The sequence below is a fragment of the Sabethes cyaneus genome, chromosome 3, assembly GCF_943734655.1.
Source record: "Sabethes cyaneus chromosome 3, idSabCyanKW18_F2, whole genome shotgun sequence".
Lineage (NCBI taxonomy): Eukaryota > Metazoa > Arthropoda > Insecta > Diptera > Culicidae > Sabethes > Sabethes cyaneus.
The window spans coordinates 155,258,986-155,277,876 of NC_071355.1; the positions used below are offsets into that span (position 1 = coordinate 155,258,986).

General features: G+C 39.4%; 1 protein-coding gene across 1 annotated transcript; it reads right to left on the minus strand.

Moving 5' to 3' along the window:
• Nucleotides 1–263: 263 nt before the first annotated feature.
• LOC128740301 (tubulin glycylase 3A) lies at nucleotides 264–18,258 on the minus strand. Its single transcript, XM_053835841.1, has 3 exons — nucleotides 16,854–18,258; nucleotides 15,312–15,824; nucleotides 264–1,198 (listed from the first exon to the last, which is right to left on the minus strand). Exons 1-3 carry the CDS (start codon nucleotides 18,256–18,258, stop codon nucleotides 264–266), a joined length of 2,853 nt encoding a protein of 950 aa, XP_053691816.1.
• Between the last annotated feature and the right edge of the window lie 633 nt (nucleotides 18,259–18,891).

Below are 18,891 nucleotides of genomic sequence, written 5' to 3' on the forward strand. Positions count from 1 at the left end.
TTAATCAACGGGTGATTTAGAAGCACTAAAGAAGAGGCTGTAAATATACGGAAACGAGTTACATTTACATGATCTTGGATAGGCTAGAGAAACACAGAAAAGCGACGATGAATTGAAATTTCCACTACAGATGAATAGCGGAACGACAGGACAACATGGCAACGAACAATTATTAAACCTCTTACTCATGTCTACTGGGATCGGCACGATGATCACGACTTTTTCGAATAGCTATTAGTAGGCATATATTCTTCATTACATTGTTAACAATATTTCCCTAAATCCACTAAATTTTCGGCTGATTGTGCATAGTCGGCATTCGTTCGGGATGATCTGGGACTCCTACTCGGCGCCGCATGCTTCCGTAGGCTTAGCCCAAGGGTGTAAAAGTTATTGAGCGTCGAAGTGAGCGCCACTTTTTTACTGTTGGGAATCAACCTATTATATCTACTGTAACCGGTAGGGATATCACTATTGGCGGTGTTTCCGTTATCACTATTGGCAGTATTCGTATTGTTTGTTTGGTATTCATCAATGTTTTCATTGGCGATTGAGGAATGGGCAGTGTTCGGTATACAGTATTTTAGATTATTACAGCTGGAGTTTGGTGATATTTGATTTTCTTCGCCGGTGTGAGAAGGATTATTGCGATTCAACACACTGAGTGTGTTGGCATAGTTTGTGTGAAAGAAGCTGTTTGTGGCTCGTTCCCAATCTTCAATATTGTCGATGTAAGTTTCAGTTTCTGTTATATATTTTGAGCCACGATTCTTCCGGAAAAAATCACTCGATTTGGCGATAATATAGGATTTTTTCTTAGCAAAATCATACCGTAGATTAGGCCTTGGGGAAAACCCAGATTTTCTAAATAGAGATGTCCGACCGTGCATGTCATCTTCTTCATGCTGCACCTTGTTATCAAACTGTAGACAGTCGATGAGATCCATTATCACAGGGCCCGTGGTTGCTTTCGGAGCGGAAGCTGTACTAATTCGTGACACATGTAGAACACTATGTACAGGTTTTACTGGCAACATACGCAGGCGTTCTTTTTTCGCTGCACTCTTAGGAATTATACGATGGCCTCGAAGTTGAAGATTTAACCCCATGTAGGCGGGAGTCTTCGGAATTATCTGTTTGTAGATCATTTCGAAGGATCCAGTGTTTGCATTCGAATCGTGGCGACGATCGATAACAACTGTAAGTAAAAATAAAAAAAAGCCGGATTTAGCTTCAAAATTCATGTGTTGAAAATTAATTTCTGGGTCATGCAAGGTTGAATAGTTGACTTTTTTGAACTTGTAAAATTTTTTAACTACAAAAATTGTTTGAAAGTTGAAACAATATGAGAAAACATTGAATTGTCTTGCGCTAATATCAATACAATCACTGGCGTGTCAGACTGGGACAATCTGGGATTTAATATTTTATTTTAAATCCAAATTCGGAACTAATTTAATTCAAATTTATTGGAGTGCCAACTCCAATTTGAAGTCCAGTTTCAAATATAATTTAAATGCATTTTAAAGCTCAATTTCAAGTCCAGTTGAGGTCCAATTTTAAATTCAGTTCAGTATCCCATTTTAAATTTAATTTCGATTTCGAATTCAATTTCAAATCTAATTTCAAACCTAACTTTGGTCCAATTTCAATTTCAAATAACTTTCTCAGTTAGCTTCGAGGTACAAAGCTGGTCTAACAAGCCAGTCATCGTATGTTCGAATCTCGGCTGGTTGGTGCTACTAGAACCGTCGGTACCAGTAGAACCATTCCACCCAATTGTCAAGTTTTTAATGATGTTTAAGTATAAGGCTTTCCTTTTTCAAGATCAATTGCAATTCCAATTTAATGATCCATTTTTTAACGAATTTCAAATCCGACTTAATATTAATTGCACCTTCCGATCTCAAGTCCAATTTAATGTCCAACTTTAAGCCCACTTTCAAATTCAATTTGAAGTTAAACTTCAATTCCAATTTGAAGTTTAATTTCGTATCCAAGTTAATGTCCGATATCAACTTCAATTGCTAGATCAATCAATGTTTTAATCTTAGCCTTCAATGAGGTCAGGCATATAATTAAATTTTTATAGCGGTAGTTTTTTACAATTAACGTAGGTGACGATAGAAGAAAGTAATGAAATAAAGTTGACCAAACTCGTGACTTTAGTCATGACCTTGAAATGCGGTCAGGCATATATTAATATTTATTTTGAAATGATGATTCTACAATTGATGAAGGGACGGTAAGGGAAAGTAATGAAGAAGGATTTTTTCGGGAATGAAGGGGAAGGGTGGAAAGGAAGGGGGGGGGGGGGTAATAGACTAAAACTTCTCGGTCGGTGGTTTCTACAGTAGGTGTAGGAAGAGGCACATTGTGTGTCTAAAAATAGAGCAACCCATGTCGCGCTATGGTTAATAAAGGGGGGTTGTGCAGACTTCTTTTGTTCAGCGCCTCTGTGGTTCAAAGGTACACGGGTACCAGTGAGCGACACGCCCTGGCAGGTGTTGTGGGTTCAAATCCGGTTATAATCTCTGATTACAGCTTGGTTCGACCCATGCACCTTCCAGTATTGGACAAAAGATAGGAGTCACAACGACAACTTGTTAACCATAGCTACCTATTACCCCCCCCCCCCCCCCCCCCTTCCTTTCCACCCTTCCCCTTCATTTCCGAAAAAATCCTTCTTCATTACTTTCCCTTACCGTCCCTTCATCAATTGTAGAATCATCGTTTCAAAATAAATATGAAATAAAGTTGTTGATAGGGTCCAAAAGAACGGGACCAGCCGTTAAGTGGAAAGGGCGGAAAATTAAGTAAAAGAGGGTGATTGCCGCAACGCTTAAGAAGATGTGTACCGCTTCTTTTAATCTTAGACTAGCTGACCCGACAAACTTCGTATTGCCACAAATTAAACTGTGTTGTACATAAATCGTGAATCTCGGATGACCTTTGTCACAATCTCGAGTTGTGCAAGTTTCTAAGGAGCTCAACCTAAGATGGTTCATTTGAGCAGTTACGTAACTATGAAAGCAAGGGTAGTTTAATATACAAATTTGGAATTTTTCCTCACAGTAAAGTAGCAAACAACCCCGCTCGTTGCTTAGCCAGGTAAAATCAAACGGATAGCACTTAAATATTCGTCATGATTGTATAACATATCGCCGAAAACCATTTCGCGAAAAACCTTACGCGGAATGTACCATTTCACGGAAAACATTTCGTGGAAAGTACCATTTCACAGGGGTGATCCTCTCCTTACTCGCTGTCGCTCGCTCGGACCTAACTAAGGCAAAGTAATAGAGGCCTAGGAAAACAAATAAACAACCCACTACCACAGGGGTGAGGGGTCTTAAAGAGAGAAGGGGTCCTAATTCATCATAGAAAAAATCTTGCCCCCAAAAACCCCCAAATGCCAAATTTGGTTCCATTTGATTGATTAGTTCTCGAGTTATGAGGAAATTTATATTTCATTTGTATAGGAGCCCCCCCCCCCCTTCTAAAGTGGGAAGGGGTCCTAAATCGTCATAGAAAAAATTCTTGCCCCCAAAAACCCTTACATGGCAAATTTGGTTCCATTTACTTGATTAGTTCTCGAGTTATGTGGAAATTTGTATTTCATTTATATGGAAGCCACCCCTCTTAAAAGAAGTGGGGTCATAATTCCCCTTCTAAAGAGGGAAGGGGTCTCCATTCACCCATTTGCTCCATTTGCTTGATTAGTTCTCGAGATATGAGGAAATTTGTATTTCATTTGTATGGAAACCCTCCTGTTAAAGAGAAGAGGGGTCCTAATTCATCATAGAAAAAAATCTTGCCCCCAAAAACCCCCACATGGCAAATTTGGTTCCATTTACTTGATTAGTGCTCGAGCTATGAGGAAATTTGTATTTCATTTGTATGGAAGCCACCCCTCTTAAAAGAAGTGGGGTCATAATTTCCGTTCTAAAGAGGGAAGGGGTCTTCATTCACCATAGAAAAAATTCTTCTCCAAAAGCACCCACATGCCCAATTTTGTTCCATTTGCTTGATTAGTTCTCGACTTATGCAGTAATTTGTATTTCATTTGTATGGGAGCCCCCCCCCCCCCCTCTTAGTGGGGGAGGAGTCTCAAACCATCAAACCTTCCCCGGCATCAAAAACCACTACATTCAAATTTTCATGCCGATCGGCTCAGTAGTTTCCGATTCTATAAGGAACATACAGACAAACAGACAGAAATCCATTTTTATAGGTATAGATTACATATTAAAGAATATAGATACGTCCCCTTCGCAAATTCAATCGTCAGTAAAGTGGCTCCTGATGGCAAGAAGGTTTACTAACCTGTTATCGTGTTTGTAAAGCATTCTCATAGGCACACGTTTAATTATACCAACTGTCACTAACACTTGTGTAAAATGAGAAGGCGTTACAAAGGCCATGATAGTTTAGTAAATCCAGCCGCCTGTAGATAGTGCTGAGGGCATACTTTATACTCGTGTATGAGCAGGTCAAAGACGGACATATCTAGTTCTTTTAATAATCTTTATCCAAGTTTTTATCCAAGCCGGGGGATCCGCGGATCGAACCAAGCTATAATTGGAGCCAATTATAACCTGATTCGAACCCACTCGTCCGCCCAGGCCCTGTGGATCGTCGGTAGTGATGAACCTTCGAATCACGTCGGGCTGGACAAAAGGGAGACTCTACAACCCCCTTTTTAATCGTGCGAAGTATTTTAAGCTCCATCAACAGTTGGCTGCTTGGCTCGATCCGCGGATCCCCTTGGATAAAAAGAAAACGGTAAGGGTAGACGGGGCAAGACCGCCCGCCTAAGCAAAACCACCTGTATAAAAAAAAGTTGTAGCTCAATTTCTAATCTATCTGCTTTAAATGAACAATTGATCTATTACCTACATGTAAAAAATAAAAACATAAATATTTGTAATGATTTTCTATTTTTTATTGCGATTTGGAAACACTTCCAAAAAATAGAGTATTTTTTCCATGCGGGGTGAAACATGCCCACTAACGGGGTAAAACCGCCATAGCGTATAACTTTAACAATATTCAACCGATTTGAATGAAACTGGTGGCATTGGATTCGTGAATTTATCTAATTTAAACAAATTGAACCAGTTTGCTATCAAACAATACATAGTTCCCCTAGATTCGCAAATTCGAAAGAGTGTCCGGCAACCACTCGTATTGGAAGAATATCAGTAATATAGGTACCAACAGTCTTGAAATTGATACCGTATAGTTTCTTTAGACAACAAGATGGATCGGGTTAGGCATCCTGGAGTCAATCTTTAAGGACTAGAGAGGATCTAAGATAAAATATAACAATATGGGTATTAAAGTTCCTACAATTTATCGGGTGGGTCATTTTTTGACATTTCAAATTGTTCTGATTGATAAAGCAGATGCATATTATTTTTCCATTGCTAAGATAATTTGCTATATTTTCATAAAAAATATGTTTATTCCATGATATTTGTTCCAAGAGGGAGGAATTATTGAAAAAAGCTATAACTGAGAAAACAAGAAAATGTCCATAGAGCCCGCGGGAAAATTGGCGATTTAGATTTTTCCAAACAGTCTACCAGCTACAAACTAAGCACATTTATATTGCTTTATGTAAATCTGAGATTCTTTGGTCCAAACTATGCAATTATTTTAAAAATCTCCTTAGCGCACTAGCATTCTGTACAACGGTCTTGCGCCGTTCGTTGTGGGCGGTTTTACCCCCAAATGACCGAGTTACACATTTCACTATTTATTTCAACAAAACTGCATGAACAGTTACCTAATTTAGGTACTGTCGGATGAAGACAGGATCAGAGATGCGATATGGGTTGGATTTACTAAAAGTTTTAACGTTTTGAATAAAATAGACCCTAGGTTCTGCGGGAACAAAGTTATAAAAAACGAAACAATTATAACGAAAAATCTGTTTTTATTTATTTCTCCGATAGTTTATACGATATTGCTGTACAAGGTATTGTAAAATATTGCGAACGCATTCAGTAATATGACTGTCATCAACATTTAACACCAATTTGAGCAAGGCCCTGTAAAAACATGGTGGGCGGTATTACCCCGGCGGGCGTTGTTACCCCGTTTACCCTTACACAATATTTTAATCTTCTTGACTTCTTGAAAATTTGAAAAAAAGAGCAGTTTCAATTTCGATTTTTAATGCAATTAGACTTGACAATTAATTGCAATTTCAAGGTTCAGCTTTAAATCTAATTTAAATTCCAATTTTCAGTTTAAATAAAATTCTAGCACATTCAAACACAAATTCAAATTTAAATCTAATGTCAAGTCGAGTTTTAAGTGTTAATTTTAAATCCAATATGAAGCTAACGTGTGGTCCCTGGTTGGGGCACATTTGCCCGAGTAATTTGGGCTCAAAATTAGGGTGTTTTGTATATTCAAAGCTCTACAGTTCATAAACGAGTAAACATAGAGGTATACAATATTTAGCATAGTTGTGTATTTTCACTATTTGTATGACTTTGTAAAACCTGAAAAATTCTTATAACGAGTGTACCCTATTCGGCATATGGACGATAGTCATACGGACATAACAGACATGATAGGTGTTGAGCATAAATACATACATAATGGCCATTATGCATAATGGACGACAGGTATAATGCACGATAGGCATGATGGACGACAGGCATAATGGATGAAAGGCATAATGGATGATAATCGTAATGGATAATAGGTATAATTTGCGGAAGGCATACAGTATGGTAAAATTTGCTTCATTTAGAATTGGAACAACCTTTTGGTCATATTGTGGCGTTCTTGGGGGACGGATTTGGAAGTTCTTAACGCCCACGTGTCGGAAATTTTGTTAGCTTCACTTATATATTTTTTACATTCCGCAAAACGATAGTATTTTGTAAACAAACAACACGGAAGTCGAAAGAAGGGAAAAAATTGTGCACAGTTATTTGGAAAATCCATTGTGGTCTGCATCTAGGCTAGCTAAACAGCTGAAATTGGCCAGAAATACCGTATGGCGCGTTATGAAACGATATAAGGAAACATTGACGACGATTCGGAAGCCTCAAACTAATCATCGAAGTGGAATTCTCGACCGGAAACTGCGTGGCGTGGCGACCGTTATTTGGCCAGAAAATTCGGTGCTGCCCATAGTACCGAGAGAAGAATTCGACTCCTCCTCCTTGACTACTCTCCCCACAGGGAAATTTAAAATTTACCTCAGGATGCAATAACTTGAGAACGGCTAGGTTTAAGAAAAAAGTTTATATGAGAATATTTTTATTCAAAATTATGCGTAGAGTTTGATTTTGTTTAAGTTTTACAAAAAAACGATACGATATTTCTCGCCGCCTTAGCGGTGCCAGGATGAATACAAAGATGCTAAAGGACAAAGCTAGTCAGCTACTGACTGACCGTACAGAACAGCTTAAGCGATTGACTAAACATTTTGAACAACTCTTTCGAGTTTCAAATGTCAGAGACCAACAAAACTAGCAGCATATGACGCCTACAGTTCGTCGAATTAATCGCGTCAACTCGGAGGCGCCATCGCTGGAGGAAATTGTAGCAGCCATCAAGAGTATGAAATCCAATAGAGCGCCAGGGATTTCAGCCGAAATGCTCAAAGCTGACCCATTTTTGTCAACCCAGATGATGCATCAGCTTTTCAGCAATATATGCGAAACCGCAGCTTTTCCGGTGGACTGGATGCAGGACACATTGGTCAAAGACCCTACACTGAAACAAGGGCCATGGTATCTCGGACCATTTTGCAGAAAACGCTTGCTTTTTGTAAGTACCATGAAAAGGCTATTCAAATTTATCATGATTCTTGTACAAGTAACATGTTCTCAGATAATTTTACCACCTTTCATGGTAAAATCTAATAATTTTGACTACGATTCTGTTATTTTTGTTATGTATCTGGATAACGCCGAAAGTAACGCATAGTAATTTTGACCAGAACACTGCTTAAGCTAAACAGAAATCTTTTCTGCGAAAATTCTCTTCACTTAATTTTACCCTTTAATATGGTAACAATTACCATGATCCTTGCTTCAGTGTGAGAAAGGAGACCTAACTGAATGCGGTAACTGGTGTGGCATCACGTTGCTCTGTATTACTCTCAAAGTACTCTGTAAGGTAATCCTCAGCCAGATTCAGAAGATCGACGCTACTCTCCCGCGGCAGCAAGCTGGATTCCGTGCTGGCCGATCATGTGTATATCATATCACAACGCTCAGCATTATATTGGAGTAGATCAACGAATTCCAGGACTCTCTTCTGCTGGTGTTCGTTGACTTCGAAAAGGCGTTCGACCGACTCAACCACGAAAACATCTGGGGCGCACTTAGGCGTAGAGGACTTCCAGATAAGCTAGTCCATCTCATCGAGGCTCAGTACGAGGCGTTCTCGTGCAAGGTTCTGCACGACGGCGTCTTGTCCGACCCCATAAGGGTTACTGCTGGCGCGAGACAGGGTTGCATTTTATCACCGCTCCTGTTTCTCATCGTTATGGATGAGATATTAGTTGGAGCAATTGACAGTAGACCAAATTGAGGATTGCCTTGGAATCCTCTAACGATGGAACAGCTAAATGACCTCGACCTAGCCGACGACATTGTCTTGCTCGCACAACGCCGAAACGATATGCAGAGCAAGTTAGATGACCTCTACGAGAGCTTCCAGGCAGCAGGTCTCACAGTAAATAAGTAAATAATAACTAAGTCTATGGTAGTGAACACTGACAATTTTACCAACTTCACAGTAGCGGAACAACAAGTTCAGCAAGTAGACGCCTTTCAATATCTTGATAGCCAGACAACGCCCGATGGTGGTAGCAAGACTGATATAGCCACACGGATCAGGAAGGCCAGGGAAACCTTTGCAGGTCTGCGAAACAAACCAAACCAAAAACTGCAGGTATTTATTAACCGGTGCCTCTGATATATATAATTCGTGCCTGGTGGCCTGACAACTGGATATCCAATGAGGAACTCCATCGTCGGTGTTATCAACGGCCGATAGCCACAGAAATTCGTGAACGTAGGTGGAAGTGGATCGGACACACCTTGATGAAAAGGGCGAACGAGGTTTGCAGAGAAGCACTCGACTGGAAACCACAAGGACAGCGTAGAAGAGGCAGACCCAGCAGCTCATGGCGACGCAAAAAAAAATCCGAAGGAGTGTCCATCAATAGCTCTTTACCAGATTTTAGGGCATAATTTAAGCTAGGGTAGATGCCCCAGTAATGGAAGGATTATGTCGGTGGATAGTGTGTAAAGACAATTCGAACGCTCAATTTATCAGTTTCCAATTGAACTACATGATAATATGATGCACCATAATGTTGGCTTTAAATACCTACCAAAATTATACGATTATGCTGGTTGATATATCTAAAATATTGCTTTTCCTGACATTAGTATGTGCTCCCAAAGTAGTGGTAATGTTCCTATAATAGTGGAAAATATGCCTATAATAGTGGAATGTTGTTTACCGCCTTAGCAACGCTTGCAGTGAGCATGCGAGCAGGTGGATAACAGCGTAGGCTTGTTAAAATGCTATGGATTGTTACGAATTTCTTAAGCAATTCCACTTGATTGGTCCGCTGATAAGGAATTTGCAATTTTTGTACCAACATCTTGAATTTTAACTGTGTATCTTAGATAAAACTGTTAACAAATATATATTTAACAATAGTAAATTGAAATGATCTCGAAATCCGCCAAAATTATGATATATTTCAAGTTTCCACCACTACTGGTGCTACCACAACTACTGGAGCATCTACCCTATCTTTAAAAAAGTTAAGCAGATCGGAGGGGAAGCTCTTGAGATAATTGACATATCTCGGGTAATTTTTCAAATAGACCTACGTGACAATGAGAGATTCGCTTCGCGTCTTCTCTCTTTCTTTTTAACGTAGGACTACGTCTTTGTTTGGGACTGGGTAGCACTTTGTGAAAACGAAAATAGAAGTGTAATGTTGGAATGAAAGATTTCAAATGCTAATAATTACTAAACTACTGAACGATACTGAACAATTTATATGTCGATGGAAAGATAAAATGACCAGCAATTTCATGGAGGGAGCGAGAGAGCAATTTTATGGACGGCGTAAGAGGGGGCTCCTATACAAATGAAACACAAATTTCCACAACACTCGAGAACTAATCAAGCAAATGGAACCAAATTTGGCATGTAGGGGTTATAGAAGGTAGGATTTTTTTCGATGATGTACTGAGACTCCTTCCCCTTCTAAGAGGGGGGGCTCCCATACAAATGAAATACAAATTTCCTCATAAATCTAGAACTAATTAAGCAAATGGAACCAAATTTGGCATGTGGGGGTGTCAGAAGCCAAGATTTTTTCTATGGTGAATTGAGACCTCTCCCCTCTTTAGAAGGGGGGGCTCCCATACAAATAATATACAAATTTCCTCATAACTCAAGAACTAATTAAGCAAATGGAATCGAATTTGGCATGTGGTGGTTTATGGAGGCATGAATTTATTTTATGATGGCTGGAGACCCCTCACCCCTGTGGTAGGAGGATAAGGACTTTAATACAAATAAAACAGAAATTTTTGCGTATGTGCCATATTTTCTGCTATGTAACATGCGATAAGCTGTGAAAGTAAAGTATGTAAAACCTTCTCGGAACAAAAGACAGTGAATCGACGCCGCTAACTTACGTGCCTGTTGTCATTCATGTCAAAAGAGAAGGATATTCGAATGGCACGTCATATTTCCAAGGAACATGTTTTGGCTTTAATGTTATTTGTAACCAATGGGCTTTTTAAAAGCCACAAGCGAGTTAACCCTCTAACGGGCAACACCGTAAAAACGATGCGATCTAGCTAATGATAGCTAATGACTATTTTATCATGAAAGCACACACAAAAAAACCTTACGTTCTGATTTTCATGCAAAAATAACCCAGCTGGCACCAACTCGTATATCAATGTACGAAAACTATCGTAAATATCTCCTAACAAACTCGAAATCGTAACTAAAGCTGGATAAAGTGGGATCAAGTCGATTTTCTGTCGTATATAATGATAACGACTGACATACATACGATTTTCAGCACAAAATCGTAGAGTAGTACGGAGCGACTCGCGCTTAATCGGATATTATCGTATATAAATACTTATAAAGTCGTAACGCTCAAAATTATTCGTAATCACGTATATCGCCTCCAAAATAGCACGGATATGCCAATTTTGCGCATGAAATACGATTTATTTAACATGTATATCTGTACGTAATGCTGATTTTTACCTTTTTTATACGTATGAAAATGCTAGCTGGGAATTATCTGGAGGAGCGCCAGGTAAGGAAAAGTCCAATTTCTCCTTTTCTTTTTTCATGTCTAACACTCTGCCCAGATATTTTTTCAATTCAGATATATTACAAAATTAAAATAATGCATGAGATTTACTCATAGAAAAATTGTTTAGGTCAATCATTTTGTTCGAGATGTCCTTTTCCTTCAAAAGTAAAAAAGGGAATATTCGCGCATTAATTATTTTCGGAATTTTTGCTTTTGAAAAATGATAACTTTTGAATGCATGGTCAGAATGTTATAATATTAGTATCAAAATGTCAAGAAATCTGTTCTGAACACATTTTGCATATTGCCAATTAAAACAAATTTCGTATGCGGCTCTGGAGCTCCAAAAGCGAAGGCCGTCTCTAGACGGTCTTACCCGTTAGAGGGTTAAAGTAATATTATTAAAACATGTCAAGGTACGCATAATTATATTCAATACAATAATCTGTGGGCTGATCATTCATTACTATTCCAACCTTTATGATGCACACAAGTGATTTTTAAAAGAAATCTTCTATGTCTTAATGGTTGCAGGCATTATACTTATGAACCCCCGTCCACGTATTTTCAAAGCCACCATTGCATTCAATGAAGAATTGAATCTGAATATTTCGCTCTTCTCTTTTAAACATTCACTTAAACAATGGCAAGCGTTCCATGCAATCTTTTCTTGAAATTTCACCATCTCATACGGCCATTTGAAAAGTTTCATTCTTCAATCTGTGTCCGATGTGCCTGGGTAAAATCTGAGTAAGTTCTTTTTAGAATCAATAGTTATCAAAAATCAACCTTATAAATGTGCTGCTTTTTCAGTGTAGAGAAACCGACAACTTTATATACGCAAATGACACAAATTACTTGACAAAGAAAATATTTGCCAACGTTGTGAGTAGTTAAATGATAAATGTTAGACTTGTATAACTATGTAAAAATTTTATAAATCAATAACTGTCCTGAGGATGAAGAGATACCCTTCGAAACATCGACTTTAAACGAAATGTAAATATTTTCGCACGAAACCCGTGACCAAAAGCTAGTATCATATCTATATCAGATATTAGGGGATAATTTAAGCTATCCTAAAAAAAATTATGCAAATCGGAGGGGATGGTTTTAAGATAATTGACATTTTATGATTTTTATCATGGTTTTGAAAAGTTTTTTCTTTCAGTGTAATTTGTTTCTAAAAATGCACCTAATTTCCTACACCTAATTACTGAAAACAACTAAGTAGTTTTCAAGATATGATGTTTAAAAAAAAGTAATCTTATTTCTAAATACACCCTTTTGAAAAGATACTCTTGACGAAAAAATCAAGTTTAGTGGAAAATGAGTTCTTGCGTGGTACCCAACACATCAGGAAAATTTCATTTCAATCAAAAATAGTCGAGTCAAAAATAGCCTTTTTTCAGCGTTTTGAGCTGGAATTGCTCAATACTAGCTGAAGCAAACTATAGGCATAATAGAAAACAGGCAATATTCCGTTATAGCTCACAAAAGGTCCAACCGACGCAGTTTAAAAAGGTATTGCATATAGAGTCGTATTATCTGCGAAAAGCCGAAACACAATTGGATGAAATTACAAATGGCATTGTAGATCTAATGGAATCACAAATGATCGAAATGTGAATGACTGTCCTTACTCGCTACTGGTCGTTCGGACTCAACTAAGGGATATCTCCTACTGGTCAGTAAACCTAAGAAAATACATAGGGTACGGGAGGGTATTTCCAGCCCATTAAGCGGTAGGGTGACCAATATTCAAGAATTACGTTGAAACTGTATTTATTCGAGACAAGATTTTTATTTTGATAGAATATTATTTACTTAATATCGGCGTGTATTTTGGTCTTGATGAAACGCTACTGAATTTGAGTTACAGTCGCGAGAAATGATGAAGTCGCTGCGGCTTAATTGGACCCATTTTCCAAAGTGGAGTCTGTGTTTTTTAAATCCGACCGGCCGAAATAGCCTGCACAGGGATTAGATGTCGCTATTGTCTACATTCCGGGCTCATTGAAGATAATTAGTTTTGCAGTGATAACAGCTAGCTGCTGGCGCAAATGTATCTTTGAATCGTTCATATACATTAGCGCCAGAAGCAAGTGGTTGTCACTCAAATACTAGCTATGTCAGCACGATAGAAGCTTTTCAGGCGTTTCATGTCTCACATATTGGTAGTAATGTAAATAACGCATGTGCTGGAATTAAAAACAAAATGCTGCTAATGGCTAGTGAATGAAAGCATCAATCATCTATACTTTACTATTTGTACTACGGGCCGTGGTCGTGGGTGTTGCAATCTGGATCTAGATGTTTTCCTTCATGTCCATACCAAATGTTTTTCTTCCAGATGGTCCCTTATATTTATGCCATTATGTGAAATAAATGTATGTTAAATGTTAAATGTAACCCGGTTCTCATTGTATTGTGAAGGAGCGATGATTGACGCAAGTGCGTATTCATAGAAAAGCGAAGTAATGTAAGTTATGCCTAACGTCCTTTATGTCTATTGTCCATATGTCTATCGTCCATATGTCTACCGTCCATTAAACCTACTGTCCATTATCCAAATCATCCATTATGCTAGCGTTCATTATGCCTAACGTCTCTCTGTATATCTAATGTCCGTATGCTTAAAGTCTGTATGCCTAACATCCGATCACCTTTTTCGCCTATAAAGTGCTGTCCCAAATCATTTTCCGCCGACTATCACCAATTGCCAACAAATTTGTGAGAATTTATCAAGCCAGTTTCGGTCAACGGTCGACAACGGATTGAAAATTTACACTGCGACAAATCCTCGAAAGAGGCCGTGAATACAGTATTCCATTTGATTATTTACTAAAAGGATGCATATGAGCTATGGAAAATCATGGACGACAATACTCAAACTGATTCAATACATGATAGATGGTACCCGAACACAGTTCGGATAAATGTTACAAATCGAGCGAGATGCCTACTCTCAAACGAGCGAATATGAGAAGCATATAAGCCAACACTTACGCCACTGACGCAAGCGTACAACAAACAGCCACCATTGCTGTGTGCAGACATTCTGCTACCTACATACTCGCAAAAGCACAGCCTTGATAGTGTCATTCCGTACAGATCGCTCAAGAGGCGAACAGCTAGAGGAACACTGGGATACAGATTTTGCATTACTTTTTTCTTCTTTATCTTACGCCCTCGAATCCACACGCGGGTGGGAGTGCGAGCTCTCGTGTGTGATCGGTATCAGCTTCTCGGTCTGCAATGACGAGCGAGACCGATGACCGAGGCTTTAAGCTAAATACACACTAGCAAAAACTTGTCGCTGTGCGTGAATTAACAAGAGCGAGGGTGCGAAAAGGATGGTTATGCTGGCGTGTTTGTTAGAACGAGTACGCGTGTGTGATAGAAAATTGTGCCATGCGAAAGTGGGTTTCGCAACACTGGTTAGGATTTAGGGTGGATGGTCGATTTCATACGACTCGCGCAGAGGGCTTCACCAGGGTGATGGTCTTTCATGCCTGCTGTTGGTCAGTACTTTAACAATCGACGGCGATAACCGATGAGTTTGAGATAGTTGACAAATTTGTCTACATTGGTACACTGGTAACGGAGAATAATGACACAAGCCGTGAGATTCGGAAATGTATTATCAGCAGAAGAACTGCGTAGGCACAAAATAGGCTGAAAAACGTATGTGACGAAAGTCAAATTTACTAAGTTGAAGTTTAAAAATTTTGCAAGTTACTTTGTATGACGATGATAAGTTCAGAGATTTTCAATCTGCGGCATTTATTTGCAGCTTCACATTTTTTATATTTGTTTTATAAACATCATTAATGTGTAACTGACATAGTTCTGTCGAAGCGAAAGGTGTAGGTATCAAAACTTTTTTATTTTTGAGCCAGAATGGCGGGAGTCACAATTAACATACAAAACTTGTAATCCTATTTTAAATGTATTCATATCTAACCTCGTATCGTATCCTCCACACACTGCGGACATAGCCTGGCTGTAACACTTGTGCTGGGCGCCAAGTCCGGACTTGAGTTAATCTCGATCAACCATGGATAGAAGTCCTCGGTAATCATGAAATCGGCTCCGTACAACTCGAACGTGTTCTGCCGCCGATCCATGTTATCCTGACACGCCAGCAGCGAACCAATGATTGCCTTTTGCATTCCCGGATAGATCCGCTCGGACCACATCTCGTACTTGCCGATCTGGCGCAGGTATGCCTGAAAGGTATGACAGTCCCACATGTTCTCGTGCGGAAGCCGTTCGTCTCGGACCGCATTGTGGTACTTCTTCTGGATGGCATGGTTGGTCAAGTGCACCGATTCATGGTAGTTCATGAGATTGTACTGCTGCGAGCTGAAGCGAAGGTAGCTCTCCTTGTAGAACCAGATAATTAACGGTTGCACGCTGGTTATCATGAACCACTGTCGGATGTCAAACTTTGTGTTGTGGATGATGAGAGGACGTTCTACAGAGGAAAGATCGTAAAAGGATAATATAGTATTAGATAAATTAAAAATGTTGAACATTTTTGGATTTTTAGTGTTTAGCTGTGAATCACGACTAATTAGAATATGAAAAGATAAGAAAAGGAAAGAAGAGAATTGGTACTATATAATTCTACTACCTTAACTTATTATTCTGGAGATAAGTATTTCGATTATGATGCGCAATCTTTCTGTTAGACTCAATTTTCTGTTAGACTCGATATATTCTAAAGGGGTTATGCTGTTATAGTTTCAGTAAAATAAATAATAGCCTTTTCAATCAATGCCATTCAATGTCTGTGCCATCGTGTATAGAATAGTGACACGGAAAATGCAATCATTAACCTCTGTAGTATTGGTACATGTGGGAAAGCGTACCTTTTTTTAAGTGGGTTACAGAATACCAGCCGTCTAGACATGTAAACGGTAAAGCATGTTCAGCAGTAAAACAATGCGGCATTGAAGCATATTTTTACACCCGGTTCAAATTGCTATCTAGACATGCAAATCAACAAGGGAAAATGTGTATAAGAAATAGGAAATAAAATGTTAACAGCAATGGAAATACTATGCCGTAATCCAAAATGGATTTGGTAGTTGCCCTTGGTTTACAAATTTAAGGATGTCATTACCACCTGTTTATAAATTGGAAAATTCTCTTCACTTCGGAATACATAACTTTTTAATTCGATACCACCTGTTCACAAAACTTTTTGCTTCTTTGCTTTTCACTTAGGAAAGTAAGATTACATAAGGACTCTATCGATAAATATTGGTTCACAAAACAAGTAATATACAGTTATTGTTATTTAATTCATTTCGGGATTTAGAATTAACTTAACTAAAACTTAACTGTACATAGGTAAAAGTCGTAAGAAACGCTTTCTTATGCAAGATTTTATAGCAAACGCCCGTTTAATGTAGTCCTACGTCAACCGTGCCGTCGTGTCTATAATAAAATCATTCGTATTTTTTTAGGTCTAATTAATAGCAATAATCACAATACTCACCGATATATTTTTGTATAACATATCTCGTTTTGCTAACAATGGGTGGGTTGACCATCGCAATAATTTGCTTGATGTTGTTCATAAGGTGAATCCCCCTTCCCCGGCACTTGTTTCCAGGTTTGACAATCCAAATATTTAGAAACCCATCCAGCGAGTACTGCGGCCAGTGATTTTTAATTTGCTCAAGCACCGACCTTGCATCCGCCACACAATTGTTGATCATATTCGTATCGTCGCTCTCCTTCACCAGCAGAACTTTGCCGTTTTCATGCGTTAACATGAAATGGTGCGTCAGAAAAACGTCCCAATCGTGGTCCCAAATTTTTACATCCTCTTCGACGTCGATATCATTGTGCAAACAATAATCCAAATACTCTTTGCAGCGTGACAACGCAAAACTAATGCACGTTCCAGGAACTTTCCCTTCGTCGGACAGAATCGCTTCTATTCCCTCCCTGGCGTATGTTTCGATTAACCACTTTAGAAGTCCCATCGAAGCGGTAAGACGAAAGTTGTCGATAAACTCATTCAGTTCTTCTGGATTCCACACGTTGTAGCAACGCGGGAAATATGTTTCTGACATCCCTTCCTCGTAAAACCAGTGGAAGTCATGGAGAGCCGAACATAGACCTTCTTTCGTCGTGAACGGTGCCTTACTGAATCGATTAATGATTAGTGTTGAGTTTTTAGTCAAATCAATCCAATCAGCCTTTTCGCGACGAGCTGTCCAGAGAAGATCTATCGGCGTGTGCTCTAAAAAGCGTGACATGATGCTTCGTTCACATTTGGCAATATGATTTTTGCGAGATTCACCGGGTTTCCGTTCTGGTAGTTGTTGAACTAAATCCTCCAAAATAAAACCAGAAGATGAAGTAGTAGCTTGGGGCTTTGCACGAAATCCATCCAACTTTTCAACCCAACCTCGTTCAACCAAGGCCCGTCTAACGGTGTGAAAAGAGCCACGTAATAAAAACACCCGATGGTGTTTGGATGCGTCGTGTACTTTTTTTCTGAGCTCGTTCAAACGATCCGCATTGATCCAATTGTTTTTAAAAGGATTTATAAATTTCACCATCGTCGTCAGAGGCCCAACGTTGCCTTCAATGGGCTTCGGTGTTACAACTTTGACCTCCTTGTCATCCACAGTTCCACTGCTCCCATTGCTGTTATCGGTTGCAGGCCCTGTACTCCCTTTTAACCCCAATCTTACTTTGTTGGTTACCGTTTGACTGCCTTCGTTATCCTTGTCATTTTCACTTTCAATATCCTTCTCACTAGAACTGGAAGCATCCGAGCACTTATCACTATCACCACTGCTGCTGCTGTTGCTACTAGTGCTGCTAGTACTGCTACTGCTACTACAGCTACTACTGCCGCTCCTACAGGTATTGATCTCGTTCTCCATCATCAATCGAACGCTGGCACAGCAAACCTCATTTTCATCCAAAAACAAAAAAAAAATAACACAGACACTATCTATGCCACTGCCTTTGCGCGCCCAAATCTTTATTTAATAAAATAGCAAATCGGCCTCAACACCTAACCCACACCATGGACCGTCTGTCTTCCTTCTCGCTATGCAAATTCCCTCCCCGCAACTCATCGTTTGCCTTTTGCGGTATACTAAGCATTCGAAAGCCACTAAGCACCTACCACCTCCCACTACGCTCGGTTAAACATCACCCAAATCACTCGTAACGCCCACCGGAAGGATTCACTAACACCACTCTCCCGCTCTGCAACCCGTTTCAACGGCCCCACACGGTATCCTTTCACTCACTTTCAGTCTGTGCTTTCACTTCCGTCTTCGCTTTGTACCTCCGAACTGTTCCGCGGCTGATCTAATACTGGCCGCTCCCGAGCCGAGGGCTTGATTTTATAGATTCCAAACGATTGTTGAGCTGCCATCGCCGGTGTTGGATCGAATCAGGCTATGTTTGATCCTGTGACTATCTTTTCGGGAGCGTTCAGTAGGTGGAATGCTCAGTTTGAAATCTGAGTGTGGTAGGATAGAGCCGCTGGCACTATAAACACGGAA